Below are 20,581 nucleotides of genomic sequence, written 5' to 3'. Positions count from 1 at the left end.
CTAACTCAACCTTTCAAACCCGGCTTGTAAGGTGAGGATTTCCCCCACTTATAAACTTATGTTCAGGCCTTATCTTATCCAATATAGAACTTTTAACCGACACTCCTCATGTCCGGGACTAGACATTTGAAGTGTAACCCAAGTGACCTGATAGTAGGTGGCTCGAGTAATATTGGATAGGCTCTGATATCATCTTAGATTTTAAGTTGGACTTAACTTAACCTTACAAAACCAGCTTGTAAGGTGAGGATTGCCGTCACTTATAAACTTATGTTTAGTCTTTATCTCATCTAATGTGGCATTTTTAAATGGTAGCTTTTAGTTTGAGTCAGCATCCTCCAAATTCTAAGATGGCATGAGACAGATTTCAGATCCTCCATACAATGGTGTGTGTTGAGATTACAAACGGACTAAAATATGTCATACGAAGCACGAACACACCCGCTTATGCCAAAAAACGAGTCATATAAAACATTGACATTTAAGGATGGCCCAATAGCAAATCTAAGAGCTACCGAAGTCTATCATTTTTTTAATCCGTCGGTATTGTATCTTTCTTTAAATCTTGTTTTTCACGGGAGGGTTAAACACATAGAAGTTGATTGCCATTCATTAGATATAAGATCATTTTCGGCATAATTAAAACCTCATTAGTGAGCTCTAATAACCATTTAGCTAATATCTTCACCAAACCTCTACAGATATATATATATATATATATATATATATATATATATATATATATATATATATATATATTATTGTTGATATAGTTTCCTTATAAAGAAATAGTCATGAAAAAATAGAAAACTAGTATTACTGTGAAGTTGTACAAATTTATCATTTTTTAAAATACATTAGAAACACTTTTATACAATTCCAAATTAACTATTTCGTTAAATAAACTTTTATAAACTTAACGGTTTGATTAATGGCCCGAATACAATTATTACAAATATATGCTATTTTCAACAGTTTTCTTGTTATCCAAAAATCCCATAATTCATCTTGACATTGTTTTGCAACATGACATTGTAAAATGATGTGACTAACATTGCAACTAACATTATAAATTAATTACACTAACATTGTAAATTAATTACACTAACATTACGACCTATTATTTTAGGTACATTTGAGGAGGGTAATGCACAGAGACAGATTCATGCGGAAAAGTTCTATCGTTCCGGCCATTGGAAACCGTGTTTGGAGAGATTTGATTCACAACCCTTTACATTTAATATTTTCAGTTGACGTGCTAGGTATGACTAGTTCAACCCTGGCTTCTCTTAGCAGAGGATTTGCTGAGCTCTCCACTGATGGACAATTTCTACAACTACGTGCAAAGCAGGTAAAATATTTTATCATAATTGATTATATAAATCCATGTACATCAAGATGACTTTAGCATTGCAACAGGTTAGATCAAGGAGAATTACTGGGGTTGGGGATGGGATCATGCAAGGAACAGAAGCTCTTGCTCAAGGATTTGCATTTGGGGTTTCTGGTGTGGTGAGAAAGCCTGTCGAAAGTGCCCGACAGAATGGTCTCTTAGGGTTGGCTCATGGGCTTGGCCGTGCATTTTTAGGTTTCATTGTGCAGCCAGTAAGTGGGGCACTGGATTTTTTCTCATTGACTGTTGATGGAATTGGTGCAAGCTGTTCCAAGTGCCTTGAGGTTTTCAACAGCAGGACTACCTTCCAAAGAATTAGAAATCCTCGGGCTATACATGCTGATGGGATACTCAGAGAGTATTATGAGAGAGAAGCTATTGGACAGGTATTTTAATCAATTGCATCTCTGTGAGTTTGTGAACCATTTGAGTTTATTGTTTTAACAGCTATGCTATGAGTTCATTTCATGAAAAACTAAGTATACCTCATTACTAAGACTGATGTGTTCCGAGACATGTTTTGAAAGAGATCACCAACCTCATACCTAAGAGATTGGGGAGATTATTTTTTAGTTCGATAGTGTTAGGGCCTTCGGGCATAGGGATGTGCAGACTCTGAAACTCGTCTCCAATTCGGGAGCTATGAGAATCGTTCTTACTTATAATCCAACCTATGTTATAAAATAAGCTTGTTGGTGGTTGTTGTTGATCAGTGAAGACTACTATTTTCAGGCCATTTTAGTATATACGTAGGAGAAGCAGTTTTGGGCTGTGATAGAACTATATTGTTCTCTTGAAGCATCAATAAAAAAAATTTCCCTAACAAGACATGGTTGGGACACATACTATCAATGTAAACTCCTGCCTCCAGTTAGAACCATTTCATGTTAGATAGGGGGCTTTGACTTGTGGCTAAGGGTGGAAATAGGTCAGGTCAGATTAGGCCTTAGAAGTCCTGAGCCTGGCCTAGTGTAAACTTTTAAGTCCTGAGCCTGGCCTATGGCCTATTATAGGCATTTTTTTGTCTCATCTGGTCTTTTTAAAAGCCTAATTTGGCCTGAAGGTTTATTTAATTGCCTATTTCACATTAATGCTTTCATATAGTACGTTTTACCTTTTTTTTAAATAGACCACATGACCTTTTATATACTATGTAGTCTATTTTCTAATATATATGCATGTATAGGCCGTCCTATAAGGCTTAGATTTTTTAGTAATCTAAGTCTGACATATTTAATTAAATAAATTTTTAAAAAAACTTAATTCTAACTTTTTTTATTAAATAGACCAGGCTAGGTCGGGCCTAAATAGGTTAGGTTATAGGCCCTAAAGGTTGGTCTGGCCTATTCGCATCCCTACTTGTGGCGAGTAATCATTTGTATAGCCAAGAATAAGTATGAGGCTTTTTTTTATGATGAAATTATATTTGTGTCACATGGAAAAATTCACTCACTAGTCACCAGAAAAGATTCACCAAGGTTTCTAAATGCTTGTGTTTTTGTGTGTTTTAAAATTGTTTCAGTTTGCTGATTAACTGTATGGTATCTTATGCAACGCCTTATTTATATTTTCTTGTCCCCTTTTTTGTATGCATGGTTCCAGATGGTGCTTTACCTAGGAGAGGCAAGTCGGCAATTTGGCTGTACTGAGATTTTCAAGGAACCTTCAAAATTCGCCTTGTCTGATTATTATGAAGAACATTTTACTGTACCTCATCAGAGAATTGTTCTAGTAACCAACAAACGAGTCATGTTGCTGCAGGTTAGTCAACAAACTTAATCACGGAGGTTTAGTATTATGTTTCTCATCTTGAAAGTGACTCAACTGGCTTTCCTGCTTAGTGTCTTGCTCCTGACAAGATGGATAAAAAGCCTTGCAAAATTATGTGGGATGTACCTTGGGATGAGTTGATGGCATTAGAGTTAGCAAAAGCAGGCAGTTCCCAACCCTCTCATTTGATCCTCCATCTGAAACATTTCCGGAGATCTGAGAATTTTGTTAGAGTGATAAAATGCAGTAGTGTGGAAGAATTTGAGGGAAGAGAACCCCAAGCTGTAAAGATATGTTCAGTAGTGCGTAAAACGTGGAAGGCATATCAGTCTGACAAGAGAAGCTTGATTCTGAAAGTAAGTGATATTTATATTGTGATTCATTTCAGTTTGTTAGTTGAACTGAATCTTAATAAAATACTCACTTCCAGGTTCCTTCAAGTCAAAGACATGTATACTTTTCCTGGACTGAAGTGGATAGTAGAGAACCACGCACCTTAAATAAGGCCATTATTAGTTCAAGAGAAATATCATCATCTAGCACTGCATCTGATGACAGACGATTCGTCAGACATGGTATTACTTTTTCCAAGATATGGAGCAGTGAACAAGAATACAAAGGCCGATGTTCATTATGCAAAAAACAGGTGCTCTACCATTTTCCCTTACACATTCCTGCTGAAATTACTTAAGTATGCACTGGGGCATGAGATTCTAAAACTGGGTTGATTTTCCAAATATAACAATTAATTTTATTTTTCAGACCTCTCAAGATGGTGGAATTTGTAGCATTTGGAGGCCTGTGTGTCCCGATGGGTAATTATTATTTTTTTCTCTTTACTTAAACATTTCAATTTGTTAAAAATACTTGGAGAGAGAGAGAGAGTACTTCTGGATAGTCTTAGAATCTGAATTGAAGCCTAACTCTGGGAAGTAGAAAAGCTAGATCATGAAGTGGGAGTTTTCCTGCACTTATAACCACATACTTAGCCGTATCACTAGCCAATGTGGGATCTCAAACACATCCAGGATTGAGCATTTGGGATGTGCAGTTTGCAAGACTGGACATGTGTGAGGGGCCCGACAACATATCTAGGATATTTTGTGCTTACCGAAAATATGTCTTATGTATAGTATGATATGTTGTGATGCAAAAGATGACATTAATTCTTATTAATACTTTTACTAGACTCTTAACTTGATCAAAGAAGGAAACAAACCATTGAATGTAAGGAAAGGGAAAAGAGAGAATAAATACTTTGTTTGGACTATACAATCTTATGTATAATATGATATGTTGTAACGCAAGAGACAAAATATTCGTTCGTACTAATAGTTGTACTGCCCTCTTAATTACAGAAGTGAATAAACCATTGATTATTGTTAAGAGTTCCACATTGGACAATATATGACTTGAACATGTTCTTATAAGTGGGGGCAATCCTCACCCTACAAGCCGGTTTTGTAGGATTGAGTTAGGCCCAACCACATTTCTTAACAATTATAAAGGAATATGGTAACCTTATAAAGGAATATGGTAACCAATCCTAAAAGATTGCCAAAAACATTAAGTATTTGAAGAGATATTGACATTGTGTGATTCAATGTTATTTACACCATGTGAGGGTGGAAACCATGTCAAACAAGTTAGAAGCTTAAGAAAATTAAATTGTTTATAAAACACATTATATAAATTATTAATGTCCTGGACATAAGCAAGCAATTCAGGTAGATAACAAATTTCATCAGTTTATTTTTTTCTAAAACTTGTCAAACATGATAATTGCTACGAAGTGTGAAGGTTGCAGTTCTCTTGGTGTATTTAATAAAGAAAAGAAAAAGAAGCCTTAATTTACAATTAAAAACCATGTGCTAATCTTGTCAATAATTCTTGGCTTCATACCTTTCTCATTATTATTTCTCGTATATATAAAGGTTACAAGGCTATATCGGTAATTATACTAAATAATTACATTTAAACTAATTCCTATTCACATCCCCCCTCAAATTGATGCTGCTTGTCAATGAGCATCAATTTGCTAACAAGAAACTGATGACGTGGACGCGTAACAGCCTTGGTAAGAATATCTGCAATCTGCAACTGAGTACTGACATGAGGAAGTGATATTATTCTGTCATCATAAGCGTCACGGATTGAGTGACAATCAACTTCAATATGTTTGGTGCGTTCATGAAAAACAGGATTCGCAACAATTTGGATGGCACTTGTATTGTCAGCATAAAGTGAAGTTGGCTCTATTTGAGGAAATCCAAGTTCAGCCAAAAGACCACGAAGCCAAATTATTTCAGAACAAGCAGCAGACATGGCACGATACTCAGATTCAGCAGAAGATTTAGAGACTCTCGCTTGTTTCTTACTTTTCCATGAGATCAATGAAGAGCTAAGAAACATGCACCAACTAGTGACAGATCGTCGAGTATCAGGGCACCCTGCCCAATCGGCATCACTATAAGCACTCAATTTAGGAGGAACTCCAATAGGAAAGAATAAACCACGATGAGAGCTTCCCTTCAAGTAATGAATTATACGACGAACTGCTGCCAAGTGAAGGTGGCGAGGAGAATGCATGAATTGACTTACTTGTTGAACAGAAAATGATATGTCAGGGCGAGTAATAGTCAAGTAATTAAGGCTACCCACGAGTTGACGATACAATAAAGGATCAGGCAACAGATCACCATCATCACGATGATATTTAACATTAACCTCAAGAGGAGTATCCACTGGAGTAGCCGATTGCAGACCAGCCATAGAAATTAAATCTGTGGCATACTTGTGTTGATGGAGGAATATGCCCTTGGATGTAGAATGAACCTCAAGACCAAGAAAATAATGTAAATTACCAAGATCTTTCATATGAAACGCTGCTTGTAACTGCTGTTTAAGGCTTTGAATGGAAGCATGATCAGAACCAGTAATAATCATATCATCAACATACAGAAGAAGTAGGACAATTCCAGTAGACGTTCTATGAATAAATAGAGAAGAATCATACTGACTCTGAGTAAAGGAAAACACAAGTAGAGTGGAGCGAAATTTTTCATACCATGCTCTAGGCGCTTGTTTCAAACCGTATAAGGAGCGTTTGAGCTTGCACACACCCTTAGATGACGGAAATAAACCTTGAGGAGGAGTCATATAAATATCTTCTGCCAGGTCACCATGAAGAAAAGCATTTTTCACATCTAATTGATGAAGAGCCCACCCGTTAGAAGCAGCTGTTAAGAGTCCCACATCGGACAATATATGGCCTGAACATGTCCTTATAAAGTGGGGGCAATCCTCAACCTACAAGCCGGTTTTGTAGGGATGAGTTAGGCCCAACCACATTTCTTAACATGGTATCATCATAATCAATTCCATATTCCTGCTTGTTTCCTAAGGCAACCAGGCGAGCCTTGAAACGGTTGAGGGACCCATCAGAATTCAATTTCACAGAATACACCCATTTGCAGCCAATAGATTTGACATCAGGAGGACAAGAGACAATATCCCATGTGAAATTCTCTTGAAGAGCTTGAAGTTCCTCATTCATTGCTTTTATCCAACGTACATCTTTAATAGCCTGTGAATAGCAAGTAGGAATAGATATGCTAGAGAGTGTGGCAGTCAGAGAAGTATGTGAGGAATCATACCTGTCTGGTGAATATCTATCTGGTGCTCGAGATATTCGACCAGAACGTCGTGGTTCAACCGTTACAGGATCAGGTGGCGGTTCAGCGTCGGGAAGGGGTGTGGGAACCTGCTGTTTGTGTTTTCTGACATATACATGACCTGGTTTATAACGTTCTATAGATTGAGGCATAATAGAAAACTTAGGAAGAGTAACAATATCATTCATGACAGGAGAAACACATGGAAACATAAACTGATTATCAAAAAATGTCACATTCCTAGAAATGCGAAAACGATGGTTAGTGACATTATAACACACAAATCCCTTATGAGAGTGACTATACCCCATAAACGCACATTGAACAGACTGCGCTCCAAGCTTATGCCTTTCAAATGGAGGTAAGTGAACAAAACAAACACATCCAAAAGTATGTAAATCATTATAATTAGGCTGAATTTTAAAAAGACGAAAAAAAGGAGAATCGAGATCAATAACCGTAGAAGGAAGACGATTGATCAAGAAGACCGCTGTGGAAAGAGCCTCCACCCAAAATCGGGGTGGTACAGAAGCTTGAAGAAGTAAAGTGCGTGTCACATCAAGCAAATGACGATTCTTGCGTTCTGCCATCCCATTTTGTTGGGGGGTATTGGGACAAGATCGTTGAGACAAAATGCCTTTTTGTTGAAGAAATTCTTGAATCTCACGAGACATGTACTCACCACCAGAATTAGAGCGAAAGATTTTAACACTTCCATGAAATTGAGTTTCAACATATGTCAGAAATTTCTTAAACATAGAAAACACTTCAGATTTAGACCGAAGAAAATATATCCAAGTAAAACGACTATAATCATCAATAAATGTGACAATATTTATAGCGAGCATGAGAAACTACAGGAGACATACCCCATACATCACTATGAATCATTTCAAAACAAGAGGAAGCCTGATAAGCACGAGACGGAAAAGGAAGTGTTTTACTTTTAGCCAATTTGCAAACAGAACATGAAAGAGAGGCATTAGAAACAACATTTTTATTTCCCAACAAACCATTTTTAAATAAATGAGATAAAACAGCAGAGTTGGGATGACCCAATTTTCTATGTCAATCCTCATAAGAATTCAAGACATTATTACAAACAAGAGATAAATGACTGGAAGTAAACTGAAGTGGAAACAGTCTTCCCACTTTAGGCCCCTTCGCAACCACCTTCCCCGACACCTGTTCCTGCACAAGACAACCATCACGAGAAAAATTTACATTACAATTATTATCAACCAATTGACCAACAGATAATAAATTGGAAGCAAGTCCAGGTGATACAAACACATCCCGAAAATCAGAGTTGAGATCACCAACATTAGTGATAGAGAGAGCATTACCATCCGCAATTTGAATTTTCTGATTACCATGGTAAGAATGTAAATTGTGCAAGTATTCAAAAGAGGCTGTCATGTGATTGGATGCACCAGAATCAAGAAACCACGGGCAGGAAACATTTGAAGACTTACCCTGAATTCCCAAGGTTGAAAGAGCGGAAAGTACCATCTGTTGAATTATTTCAGGTTGGAGAGCACCACCATTAGATGGATTGGTGATGGAAGGACCAACTGCAGAGCTTGTACTAGCAGGAAATGCTTGCACCGAACGTTGTGCTGATCGTGGAGGACGAGTGGGACAATCAGAGATAATATGGCCCCGCTGCTTGCAATAATTACAAAACTTCTTACTGCAACTCTGAGCAAAATGTCCAAATTGTTTGCAAGAGAAACATTGGACATGTCGAATATCACGACCTTTACCTCTACTCTGAGGAGCATATGCAAACATAGCAGACTCAAAAATGACAACATCATGAGACATGGATCCTTGAGTAGCAAGACGTTGTTCCTCTCTAAGAAGTTCACCGACACATGTATCTAAAGAAGGAATAGGATTCCTATTCAGCAAGGCACCTCTGACAACCTCAAATTCTGCACGAAGCTTCATGAGAAATAGATCTCGCCTACTAGTATTGTAGACCTCTTGGACATCCGCGAGAGAACTCTTGGGTACCTCAACATGTATAATCGCAGAGTGTTCTGTCCACAAATTCAAAAACCCAGAATAATATTTTTGAACAGACTGATTGCCTTGTTTGTAATTGGCAATGTCTAGCTCCAACTGAAAATGTTTGGCCGCATTGTCTAGGTTATAGATACGCTTCAAGTAGTTCCACATTTCTTGAGCAGTTGAAAAAGATCGCAAATTATTAATCATGTGAGGATCAATAGTACCGAGAATCCAAGTGATAATCTGAGCATCTTCTATTTCCCATGCATCTAAGTCAGTTGTCTCTAACGGTGCCAAAGAGACATCGTCCAAGTGACTCCGTAATCCTTTCCCTTTGACATACATCCGAAACTGAAATTCCCAAACAAGATAATTCTTTCCGGTAAAACGAACACAAATATGATCTCTCTCTTTTTCGGAAGCCATAACATCAGAGATGACTTAAGAACAATTTTGTTAACGTAACAATTTTGTTAACGTGAAACAAGAAACACCAACGGAACACTGAAGAAAATACTTGCCGACACCAAATCAACACCCCAATTTAGGATACTCGCCGACACCAAATCAAAACCCTAATTCAGAATACTTGCCGACACCAGATCAAAACCCTAATTCAGAATACTTGTCGACACCGATACGAGAACACGATCAAAGCAAACACGATTTGCAAACAAGGAGGAATTACAAAATTGTAACTTAGGAGCACTACCAGAAACACGATTGTAAGCACCAGAGATTAGAATCGCAATCTTGGAAAAGATTACCGAGAACCGAGATGATTTCAATTACCGAGAAACGAGATCTACCGAGATGATTTCAAGAGCGATTCAGTGGGGTGTCGCTGAATAAAGCCAAGATTAACCTAAGACTCACAGGTTTGATCAAAAACCTACTGATACCATGTCAATAATTCTTGGCTTCATACCTTTCTCATTATTATTTCTCGTATATATAAAGGTTACAAGGCTATATCGGTAATTACACTAAATAATTACATTTAAACTAATTCCTATTCACAAATCTAAGTTACAAATCTAAGTTGACTTTGGATGTGATTTGATGATACAAAACATCCTGCTTGGGGACGAGGTCTTCAATGTCACACTCTTCCAAATGTTGAACTTTGAGTTGTATTTCTAACTCAAATAACCATAGCACATATGTTTAAGTGAATAGATTGAATTAGGATTAGATCTAAATGATTCAATTTAGATTTAATGTGAGTTTTATCTTCTTCATAAATATTTGTCTCCATTCATTATATTTTCTTTACTTGTAATAAATTGGTTGTTTTTTAGCCTAACAAATTCTGCCTTTATATTCTTTCATTGTATGACTCTATTTGATAAGAGTAAAGAAAATACTTTCTTCAAAACTACATTGAGGACATGCCTTTGTACTAGTTATAATTTACATGTTTGTAATGTAAAAACAATTACCTTTTCAGGTATACTTATATTGGGGATATTGCTCATGTTGGCATCCATCCTCCAAATGTTGCTGCTATCTACCGCAAGATTGATGGATTTTTTGCTCTCCCCGTGGGATACGACCTGGTAAGGCTATACTTGATGTTAAGAATACAATTTACTTTTGTCACGACGTTCATAGGACAGAAAATCAAGTTTAATTAGTCCTTTCAGAAAAGGAATATACCTTACCTTTTTCCAACAACAAATAAAGAATAATCAAAGTAACTATAGAGCAAACTTTCATAACCCCGATATGACTCTTCAGTTTCAGAGGCAAAAGCTTCTGGTTGGTTTTTGCATATTAAGGGGAGAGACATGGAAGCCACTAGTAGAACATTAACACAGTATCATCTGTCCGACTAAATCATACAAGTTTCACTCCCTTTTTGATGGAACCTACTTCTTAATTGATAGATCCACATTGATTTCACTGAATAATCTAGTGTGACTTACATAGTCTCAATAATTAGGGTAAAATATATTTTATTGAATAAATTATGCTTACAATACATCATATATATATATATATATATATATATATATATATATATATATATATATATATATATATTTACATTCTCTTTCTTGATGAATCTAATGGTTGATATTTATTCCTCTCATCTCTCATTATAAAATGCTCTCACTTGATATGCTCCATATATATATATATATATATATATATATATATATATATATATATATATATATATATATATATATATATATATATATATATATATATATATATATATATATATATATATATATATATATAGTCTCAATAATTAGGGTAAAATATATTTTATTGAATAAATTATGCTTACAATACATCATATATATATATATATATATATATATATATATATATATATATATATATATATTGAGACTATGTTTTATTAATATTATTAGGACTTCTATACAATGAAATCCTAAATTGAGGGTATCTATGAAGCTCCGACACCCCAATCAGAAGGCGTGTCCCCGCACCAGTCACGTATCGGACACCGACATGCGTACGACACGCGTATCAGACACGTTTTTGAAGTGTCCAACAGAAAAAAAAAATTAAAATACAACGGATACGGATACGACACACTATTTCAAATAACGGACACTGCAACCATTCAAATTCTCAAAAAATTTAAAAATAAAAAACGGTTTTTATTTTTCATATTTCATTTTCCCACTACAAAAACAACTCATATTCCTTATTTTTCATCTTCTTTGTTTGTTTATATCTTCTTTGTTTATTTTCATTTTCACCGCTCACCGATATTCCACTGTCACCACTGCTGGTATTCCACTCTTTCTCTTTCGATACTCATTCCTTTTCTTTCTTAATTGAAAGTACTCAATTTAAGTCTTTTTTTTTATCGAAAATACTAAGTTTAAATATACATAAATTTTGGTTCTCATTTTAGACTCTAAATTGTGCTCATAAATTGCATTATTTTATTAATATATATAGCCGTATTCGGGTCCTATATTTTTTACATTAGCGGTGTCTTCGTGTCCGTGTCCGTGTCGTGTCCCATGTCCGTATCCGAGTTCGGGCTTTGTAAAATAATAATAATAATAATAATAATAATGATAATAATAATAATAATAATGATAATAATAATAATGATAATAATACGGCTGTTTTTCTGTTGTGCTGTTCCAAATGTTTCTGCTGGTAAACAATGCTAATCATGATTGAGTAGATTGTAGATTTTATGTCATATCACCCTGAACGGTTTGACACTCTCTGTAGGTGTGGAGAAATTGCTTAGAAGATTATGTCAGTCCGGTGTCAATTTGGCACCCACGGGCACCAGATGGATTTGTGTCTCCTGGATGTGTTGCTGTTGCTGGCTATTTGGAACCAGAACCTGATCTTGTTCACTGTATTTCTGAGTCCCTGGTTGAGGAAACACAATTTGAAGATCAAAAAGTTTGGTCTGCACCTGACTCATATCCATGGGCCAGTCATATCTATCAAGTACAGAGTGATGCTCTACATTTTGTGGCTCTACGACAAACCAAGGAAGAGTCTGACTGGAAGCCCAAGAGAGTCTGTGATGACCCTCTCTCAGTTGAAATCCCCATAGTCTGATATTTGTCTTAATCTTCCTGGAGCTTCTGTATCTGTGCACGTAACTTTCTAAAGAAGACAATACTAATGCATACAAACAAAAAAGAAGACAGTAATACAATGTGGAGGCTTTGTTTTTCTTGTGAATATTACTTGTTTCCAGCTTGCCACGGAGATTGAACTTGAATGTGTATAATGCAGTGTACATATATTCTATCTGATTCAGTGATAGATGTTGTATGCTTGCTGTATCCAAAAAGCACCAAGTGGCAACTGCTACATGATTTGTGGACTACCATGCAAAGATGCTTTTGGCTTTTCTTTTTGATAAGCCACCTGTTACAAATCTGGGTCCACCCACTTTAAAGATTTTGCTGATTTGTTGTACATGATTTGAACATTATATTTTGTGGCAGAGGTGGCAGTGTTTTTGAGTGTATAATAACAGGTTTTGTACAGTCTTCTTTTCTTGGTTGATACAAGAAAATAAAACGAGATGATACAATTTCCTATGAAAATAGAAAATGGAACTGAAGTGATTTGGTGAAATTTGCATCACTCTATCTTTATACTAAAAAAGAGATTTGAGTTATTTTTGAGTTAGTTTTTGATAATGTGACATGTCTAAGAATTAATTTTATAAATTAAATTTATTATTGTATGTATGTGCTGTATCTCAAAATGTTTTTAAATAATATAAAATTTACTTTTTTCCTTCTTTCAAGTTTAAGACTTTAAATAAAATTAAATTAAATTTATACTTGCTATAAAAAAAGATTTAATCATTTTTATTTATTTAGCATTACAAATATTATTAGACTATTCAATTGTCACAATAATGAAAGGAGATGCACCAATTGTCCCATATTTTATAAATTATGCGTTGTTCAGTTGGATTTTGCCCTCGAACTCATGAAGAGGTTAATTATGTAAACTACTACTACTAGAGGTCATGATAATATCAAAACAACAATTTCATTAAAAACCTTGCCATCCAAATTGGACATCTGATCAAACACGTATTAGAACAAAATAGGGAACAAAGTAAAGTTATTACAATCAGAAGTGGTAAGGGTATTATTAGTGAAGATAGTGAAGAGCAAAAGAGAAGGAGAATTAAAAGGAGACAGCAATATAAAACTAAAATGAAAAAACAAAAGAAAAGAATTGGAATTAAGGAATGAAGAGAATCACCATTGAGGGTGCCGAAAAAAATAGTTTAGAACTTGTCTTATCCATGTAATCTAACAAAAAAAAATAAGGTTATCCATGTAATCTAAACAAAAAAAATAAGGTAAGACCGTAAGCAAGGTTTCTATATATTTTCAAACGATTATAAATAAACATTTTATTTTCACACGTCTTAGAACAAATGACTATTTATTCAAAATTCATGAAAGAGGTCTTGACCAAGAAAAGAAGATATACTAATTAGGGCGCAATTCAATAAGAAATTAGTTGCAGTGCAATTATTCAACGAACATTGCCTAAAAGGAAAATGACTTAGAAAGAGTTACATTGCTCGACTATAGGCAATGTCATTGTAGATAGAGCACTACTTAACCTAGGTGTTAGCATCAATCTAATTTCCCTATCAATTATTAGAAAAATTAGTGATCTCGAGTTTAAGAAGACAAAAGTGATTTTGTAAAGCATTCCTCCGATATTGTAGAAGATGTATTGAAAAAAGTAGACAAATTCTTGTTCCCAATAGATTTTGATGTAATGGATATTGAAGAAGATGACAAAGTCCTTCTCATTTTAGGAAGATTTTTCATGAAGATAAGTATGAATGATGATCAATATCGACAATGGACAAATGAAGGTTAGCGTGCAAGATGAAGAGGTATATTTTAATATTTTGAAGCTATGAAACACCCCCTAAGGATAAAGAAATTTGTTTGCAAATAAGATGTCACAGAGGAAGTTATACAAGAAGTTAAAAACAAGTTGTATTACCTGACTCCTTTAAAAAAAACATTAACATGTAATTACACAATACTTGTTACAAAGGAGGGAGATGAGATTTAAGAAAGGTTGAAAAAGATGGATGCATGAAGGAAATCCCCCCAAAGGAGTCCCAAATAGAAAAGTTAAGGTTATACCATTTTTTGTCATTTATCTTTGACCTAGGGTCCAATTTGATCCCTTAACTTTTAAAAAGACCATTTTGATCTCTTAACTCTGTAAATAGGATTACGTTAGTCTTTTCCGTTCATTATGTTAGTCAAAGTCAATTTCTATGTGTATGTGGCACTGATGTTGAATGCCACGTAGCTTAGACCAATTTTGTGACTGATTTAGCAACGAAAAAATCAGTCACTAAAATATTTTCTCAATTTTAATCATTGTTCTTAATCTTCTTTCCCAAATATATTCTCTTGATGGAAATCCAAAAAAAAAACAAACCTGCTTTTGAAGTCACAGTCAAATTATACAGCAACAACATATCATTATATGTTTTTGTTTATGTGTAGGAACTATTAGCGCTTGGATGTTCCTATTCTCATCATAAAAAAGCATATAGTGAAACAAAATTCTAATTAGGTTAACACAAGATTAAGTTTTAAGCTTCAAAAATTAGGTCAAAAATAGCAATAATAATAATTGTGTCTTCTCTGAATGGAATGGAACAAGAACAACACATACTCGAGCAACAAAGAATGAGGTGATTCCCAATTTGTTAAGAAAAGCCTTAGCAATATCTGTTGTTGGAGATCAAGAATCGATGGCAATATCAATTCCTTTCTTTGTGTTTGAGAGCCAATAATATTCTCATGACATGAGGATAGAGAGAAGGCATTTCTCACTTGGATCCTCACTTATTATTTATAGGTAGAAAAACTTTCATTTTTATTGTCTTGTACTTTTTGTTCCTTTTGTTGCAATTTCAAAGAAGGATTAATATGGATTTAGGATGAAAGTTGTAGTGATATATTTGCGAAGGGCCCACAAGTGGCGAGGAGACCATGTCGTCAACAAGGGGCGACATAATCCTATCGCCCACTGGTGGGACGACATTATCCGTAACACTCTTCACTCGCCCAACATAAGGAAACGTGGGAAATGATTTGTCTTGGTGAGAGATCATGTCGAAAAGAGGTCAAGGGAATAACTCACGTCTTTCTAGGAAATAAGAATTCCACAATCCATTGAGCAGTTGTAATTCCCAAGAAACCTTAAAACTTGACTTGTAGGTCTCTATAAATATTTCAACCTTAGGGTTGCAGGAGAGATGATGAATACATCACAAAACATCTCAAAGATACAGAGTTTTTCACCTCACGAAAGCTCTCTCTCCATACTGAAAACACCTTTGAATTAGGGCCCCTCACAACGTGATCTTGTCCTAAACTATCGAAGATAGTTATAGCCTCTGGCCATCCTTACAAGATAAGGGTGTCACGTATCGGTACTTTTTAGCAAGTATAGTGGCGCCCACCGCGGGTGGCAAATAAAATTGACCTGGGCTACACTAGTTATTATAACCACCAACGCAAGAGGTTTCACATGCCGAGGAAGTTTCAGCTCTTCCCAAAGGAAATACGCTAGGAAAGTGTTGAATGCAAACGTGATATTCCCAAGAATCTCCAAAGCCAAGCGGAGAAGACTAGAGGACAATATCACTTTTTCTAATATTGACACCCTCATATTCTATCCTCATCACCATAACCTCGTGGTCATCACTATGTAACACGGTAACTGTGATATCAATCTAATATTGATAAATTTGGGAAGTTTAGCTGGCATCTTATTTAAGAACACCTTCCAGAAGCTTCAAGTCTATCCTGGAAACTTTAAGGCGTTCCAGGGTTCACTAGTAGGGTTTTCAGGCGAACGTGTGCAAGTAAGGGGTGATGTAACATTAAAAACGAATTACAACGTGGGAACAGATTCCAAGGCAATTGAAGTCAATTACCTCATGGTGGATGCCTTATCGCCCTATAACATTATCCTCGGAAGGTCATCTATCAACTCGCTAGTGGTGATTATATCCAACCAATACCTGGCCTTGGAAATGGAAAAGAAAGATCTAGGTTTCGTGTTTAACACTAATGCTAGAGGTTTCACATGCAGAGGAAGTTTCAACTCCTCCCAGAGGAAATATGCCATGTAGGTGCTGACTGTGAACATAATATTCCCAAGACTCTCCAAAGTCAAGCGGAGAAGACCATGGGACAATATCACTTTCTCTAACAGTGACGCCCTCGGAGTATACCTTCATGACAATGCCACATGGTCATCATTGGGGAAGGAGGATGACACCTACGAGGTTGCCCTTTTCCCCGAAGCACATGACACAAACACCGCAAGCTGGGACTCTAGATTGAACATGGACAAGATATATGAATGCCCACATAGGATCTGTTAGAAGTTTGGATAGGTCATTTAGTTCACCAAGTGAGAAAGATACGCACCTCGCTTTTTGAAGAAGAAGAAGAAGAAGAAAGCGAAGTAGTCAACCAAAACATGAGAAACGTTGACTTTTTTGCTTGAGCCCCCTCCAACATGCCAATCATAGATACCAAATTGGTGTGTCATCGCCTCGCTGTAAATCCATATGTGAGTCCAATGTCGCAAAGAAAGCAGAAAGTTGGCGAGGAGAAGATATACGCCATCACAACGAGGAAAATAAGTTAGAAAGCGTTGATTTCATGATAGAAGTAAAATATCCAACCTGGGTGGCTAGTGTGGTCTTGGTAAAGAAAGCTTCAAATAAATGACGGATGTGCGTGGATTTCACTAGCCTCAGTGCGACCTTTCCCAAGGACCCTTATCTCCTACCAAATTATTGATCGTTTGATTGATGTGTTCTTAGGCTATCAGACGATGAGCTTCATGGACGCCTACCCCAAATAAATGATGTGGAAGGGGGATGTCGCCTTATAATTGATGTAGCTTATCTATAAAATAATGATTGAATGGTATACTTGTATAACGAGATAGTTTTCCAGAAACTATTCTAGAGTCATAAAAAAATTTCAGAAGAGATTGACTTCCAATTTAGAATTAAATATGCACAATATCTAACCATAAACCTCACATTCATAATCTTCACTCATTTTTTATCCTCTGAATGCTTACAAATACACCCCCACTAAGAGAAAAGTTGGGAAAAAAATTGGTTACTTATACCTCATCACATTTAACCATAAAGAATATCTAAATATCCAACGAAATAAATGATAAAATGATGATTTATGACTTTCTATTGAAAGTGAGAAAATAATGATTAATTTTAAGGGGTTGCTCATTGCACCCTTACTAGCTCTCTCCTACCTGGTGGAAAACTGAATTTATCCCTTTGTTTTTTTCCGTAGTTTCAAATTTGTATGCACCACAATATAAAAGAAGTCTAGAGATTATACTCCGCATTTTCCCTTCGAACATTGAAATTCGAACACACCCATTTAAGTTACTCAATCGGTGTTTCCTTCCCACAGGCACATTCTATTACATTTGAAATCAGCTCTATAAACACGAACAAACCACTCAAAATTAGAATTTTTCATTTTTCCAATCATTCTCACAATTTCTACTTCTGTTCATTCAAGATAAGCAACTTCATCTATTTCTACTACATTGCATTCAAGAAAAGTACCTCCATCTCTCACATTTGAAAAGTTTTTCATTTTTTCTTTCTTTGATTTTGATGTGTGTAATGCAATTTCTTAATACATTTTAATTAAGCTACATTAAGTTATGTCCAATACAAATGTAATACATTGTTTCTCCTACTTAGATATGCTTTGAATTTGGGAAATTTGAGAGTTTGGATTCATACTTGATGTGATTATGTTCTGATGTAATAAATTTGAATTTCAAAATTTGAGTCTTATCTATAAATAACAATCTTTGGATATATATATATATATATATATATATATATATATATATATATATATATATATATATATATATATGTATATATATATATATATATATATATATATATATATATATATATTCATTATGTTTGTTCATTTTTAAAGTGTACTTCAATATTGTAATTGTGATATGTCTTGACTTGTTTGAATATAAAAAATGGTTGGCGAACAACAAAATTACAAACATGGTTGGTTGTCTCAATATGCTTTAGTGCGGAGGGAGAAAGCTAAATCCTTGTGAGTAATTGGAGAAACTTCTCGTGCTGCTAAGGGTTCGTCTTCTTGTGGTCATGTATCTTCGACTCGTGACGATTCATCTAATTTTCACGTTCATGCTTCTAATGCTGGCGCACCCAGTGGTTTTCGCAGAGGTCCAGATGACATGTCACTCCTTCCTCGATCTGCAAATGATACTGCTAAGAATGTGTTGGAAAGAGAGGTGGCATAAATATTTAATTACTTTTTTAAATATCTATATATTATTAATTGAATCGTTTGAAGTTGACGTATTTATTTTTTACAGTACCGTGACATACTGAAGTGTATAAACCATGGTCGAAATATAACGAAGTTCTTGCAGTCAGATGAACTATTACCATATTTTCAGAAGTCTTAGAGCTTTCAGAATTGAATGACTTTCTATAGAATGTGATATAGTTATATTGACCATATGGCTTATGACAAAATTTATTGAGAGATAGCACATAGAGATATCGTTATTTCATCTTCCCATTGTTGAGATGGGTATCACCCTTGATATATTGTGCACCCTTCATCTTTCAATCATAGGAAGATTGTTGGATCACTCTTTTAGTTCATAGATCTGAGGCACTAGATCTAATAGTGACAAAAGTAGGGACTAATTTGACTATGGCTCAACATGAGATTATAGATACAAGAGGATATCAAGCTAGAATTTCACCCGTTTGATTGAAATCCATATTTACTCATTTTTTATCACATATACCAAGAATATACCAACAATATTGTGCCATGGGTATGTCCAGAGATTAAAATCTGAATTCACCCATTTATTATCTCATATATTAGGAATATATCAACAATATTGTCCCAGGAACGTTTTCGGATATTGGAATATGGATTTATCCCTTTGCTATCACATATACCAAGAATATGCCAACAATATTGCACCAAAGGTGTTTTCGGATATTGGAATCTGGATTAACCCTTTTGTTACCATATAAACACAGAATATAAACAAGACCTGTAGTTAGCCTGAGATTTCGAATCCCAATTCTTGACGTGAAAAGTGTTAAAAAGGAGTGAAAATCTAACTACATGATGTTCATATTAGAGTTTTGACATTTTTTTATAACTTCGACTAAAAGGGGTGAGTTTGATGTTTTAATTTCAAGGTTTAGATAAACTAGAAACCTATTAAGCCTGATTTGGAGGAGTCTGAGGAACAAATCCACAAGATTAGGCTCACTCTCTCTTTAAAACATGTCCAAAATCTCGTAAAGGTTTGCACGAATCAGCACTTTGACGTGCCCATCCAATATTGGGGACTTAGTGTATTTTTGAATCCAAAGTTCATTTGAACTATGGACATTTTGACAACACTATGGAAATTCACTTGAGGTTCTTAATAGAGGTAGTTTGAAGATTCAGAGGCAATTATCAGCGCGAGTAGTGGTTTGCAGCAATTCAAACATTAAAGATACGTGGAAGCAACTGGAAGAGTGGAGCCCACATAAGAGGTTACGTGTTGATTCCTGCATAGATAACTGTCATCGACGTTAATGTTATGATAATATATAAGTCGACTTTAGTTTATGAAACAGAGATCACAATTTTCATTTATTCTCTATAAAACTAAAGTACCCAAGTCACGAAAAAGCAGTTTGTGAGAAAATGTATGAGCCTGTGTCCTTTCTTTAAGTGTTTTTAATTCAAACACTTATTAAATGACATTTATTATGCTTTTCATTTACTTTCTTCTTCCAGAACAATTTTATATTGTTTCAATCACAATTTATATCTATCTCCCCTTGAAAATTTCAATATACTCCTTGAAACTCTTAACCACCTTGCAAAATTTCATTTATGTTCTCTAATTTCACATACACATTAAAAACTTTTTTTTTATCAAAATTTGTACTTGCGAAACTCCATTTATGCTCCCATGATGAATGTAGTAAGAATTTCTCTAATGAATGTATAAGAATTTCTCTAATTTTTTATTAATATTAAAAGTGATGTTGACAAGGTAGTTGATCCAGCAGCCGGACCACAAGAAGCCAGAATATCCAACTCAAAAATCCAAA

At 35.1% G+C, this 20,581-nt stretch overlaps 1 protein-coding gene across 1 annotated transcript in view; it reads left to right on the top strand.

Moving 5' to 3' along the window:
* LOC131652327 (uncharacterized) overlaps positions 1 to 12,954 on the top strand; it is a 71,402-nt gene extending 58,448 nt beyond the window's left edge. The window contains exons 56-63 of the mRNA XM_058922165.1: positions 1,130 to 1,351; positions 1,420 to 1,779; positions 2,996 to 3,154; positions 3,235 to 3,519; positions 3,594 to 3,809; positions 3,926 to 3,978; positions 10,304 to 10,412; positions 12,085 to 12,954. Coding sequence (XP_058778148.1) covers positions 1,130 to 1,351; positions 1,420 to 1,779; positions 2,996 to 3,154; positions 3,235 to 3,519; positions 3,594 to 3,809; positions 3,926 to 3,978; positions 10,304 to 10,412; positions 12,085 to 12,426 — 1,746 coding nt within the window. The 3' untranslated portion in view covers positions 12,427 to 12,954. The remainder of the gene's footprint in view (positions 1 to 1,129; positions 1,352 to 1,419; positions 1,780 to 2,995; positions 3,155 to 3,234; positions 3,520 to 3,593; positions 3,810 to 3,925; positions 3,979 to 10,303; positions 10,413 to 12,084) is intronic.
* The last annotated feature ends 7,627 nt before the right edge of the window (positions 12,955 to 20,581 follow it).

This window comes from Vicia villosa, linkage group LG2, assembly GCF_029867415.1.
Source record: "Vicia villosa cultivar HV-30 ecotype Madison, WI linkage group LG2, Vvil1.0, whole genome shotgun sequence".
In the NCBI taxonomy this organism is placed as follows: Eukaryota; Viridiplantae; Streptophyta; class Magnoliopsida; order Fabales; family Fabaceae; genus Vicia; species Vicia villosa.
Note: the sequence above shows the minus strand (reverse complement) of the source record. Positions and strands in the feature narration are given on the sequence as shown.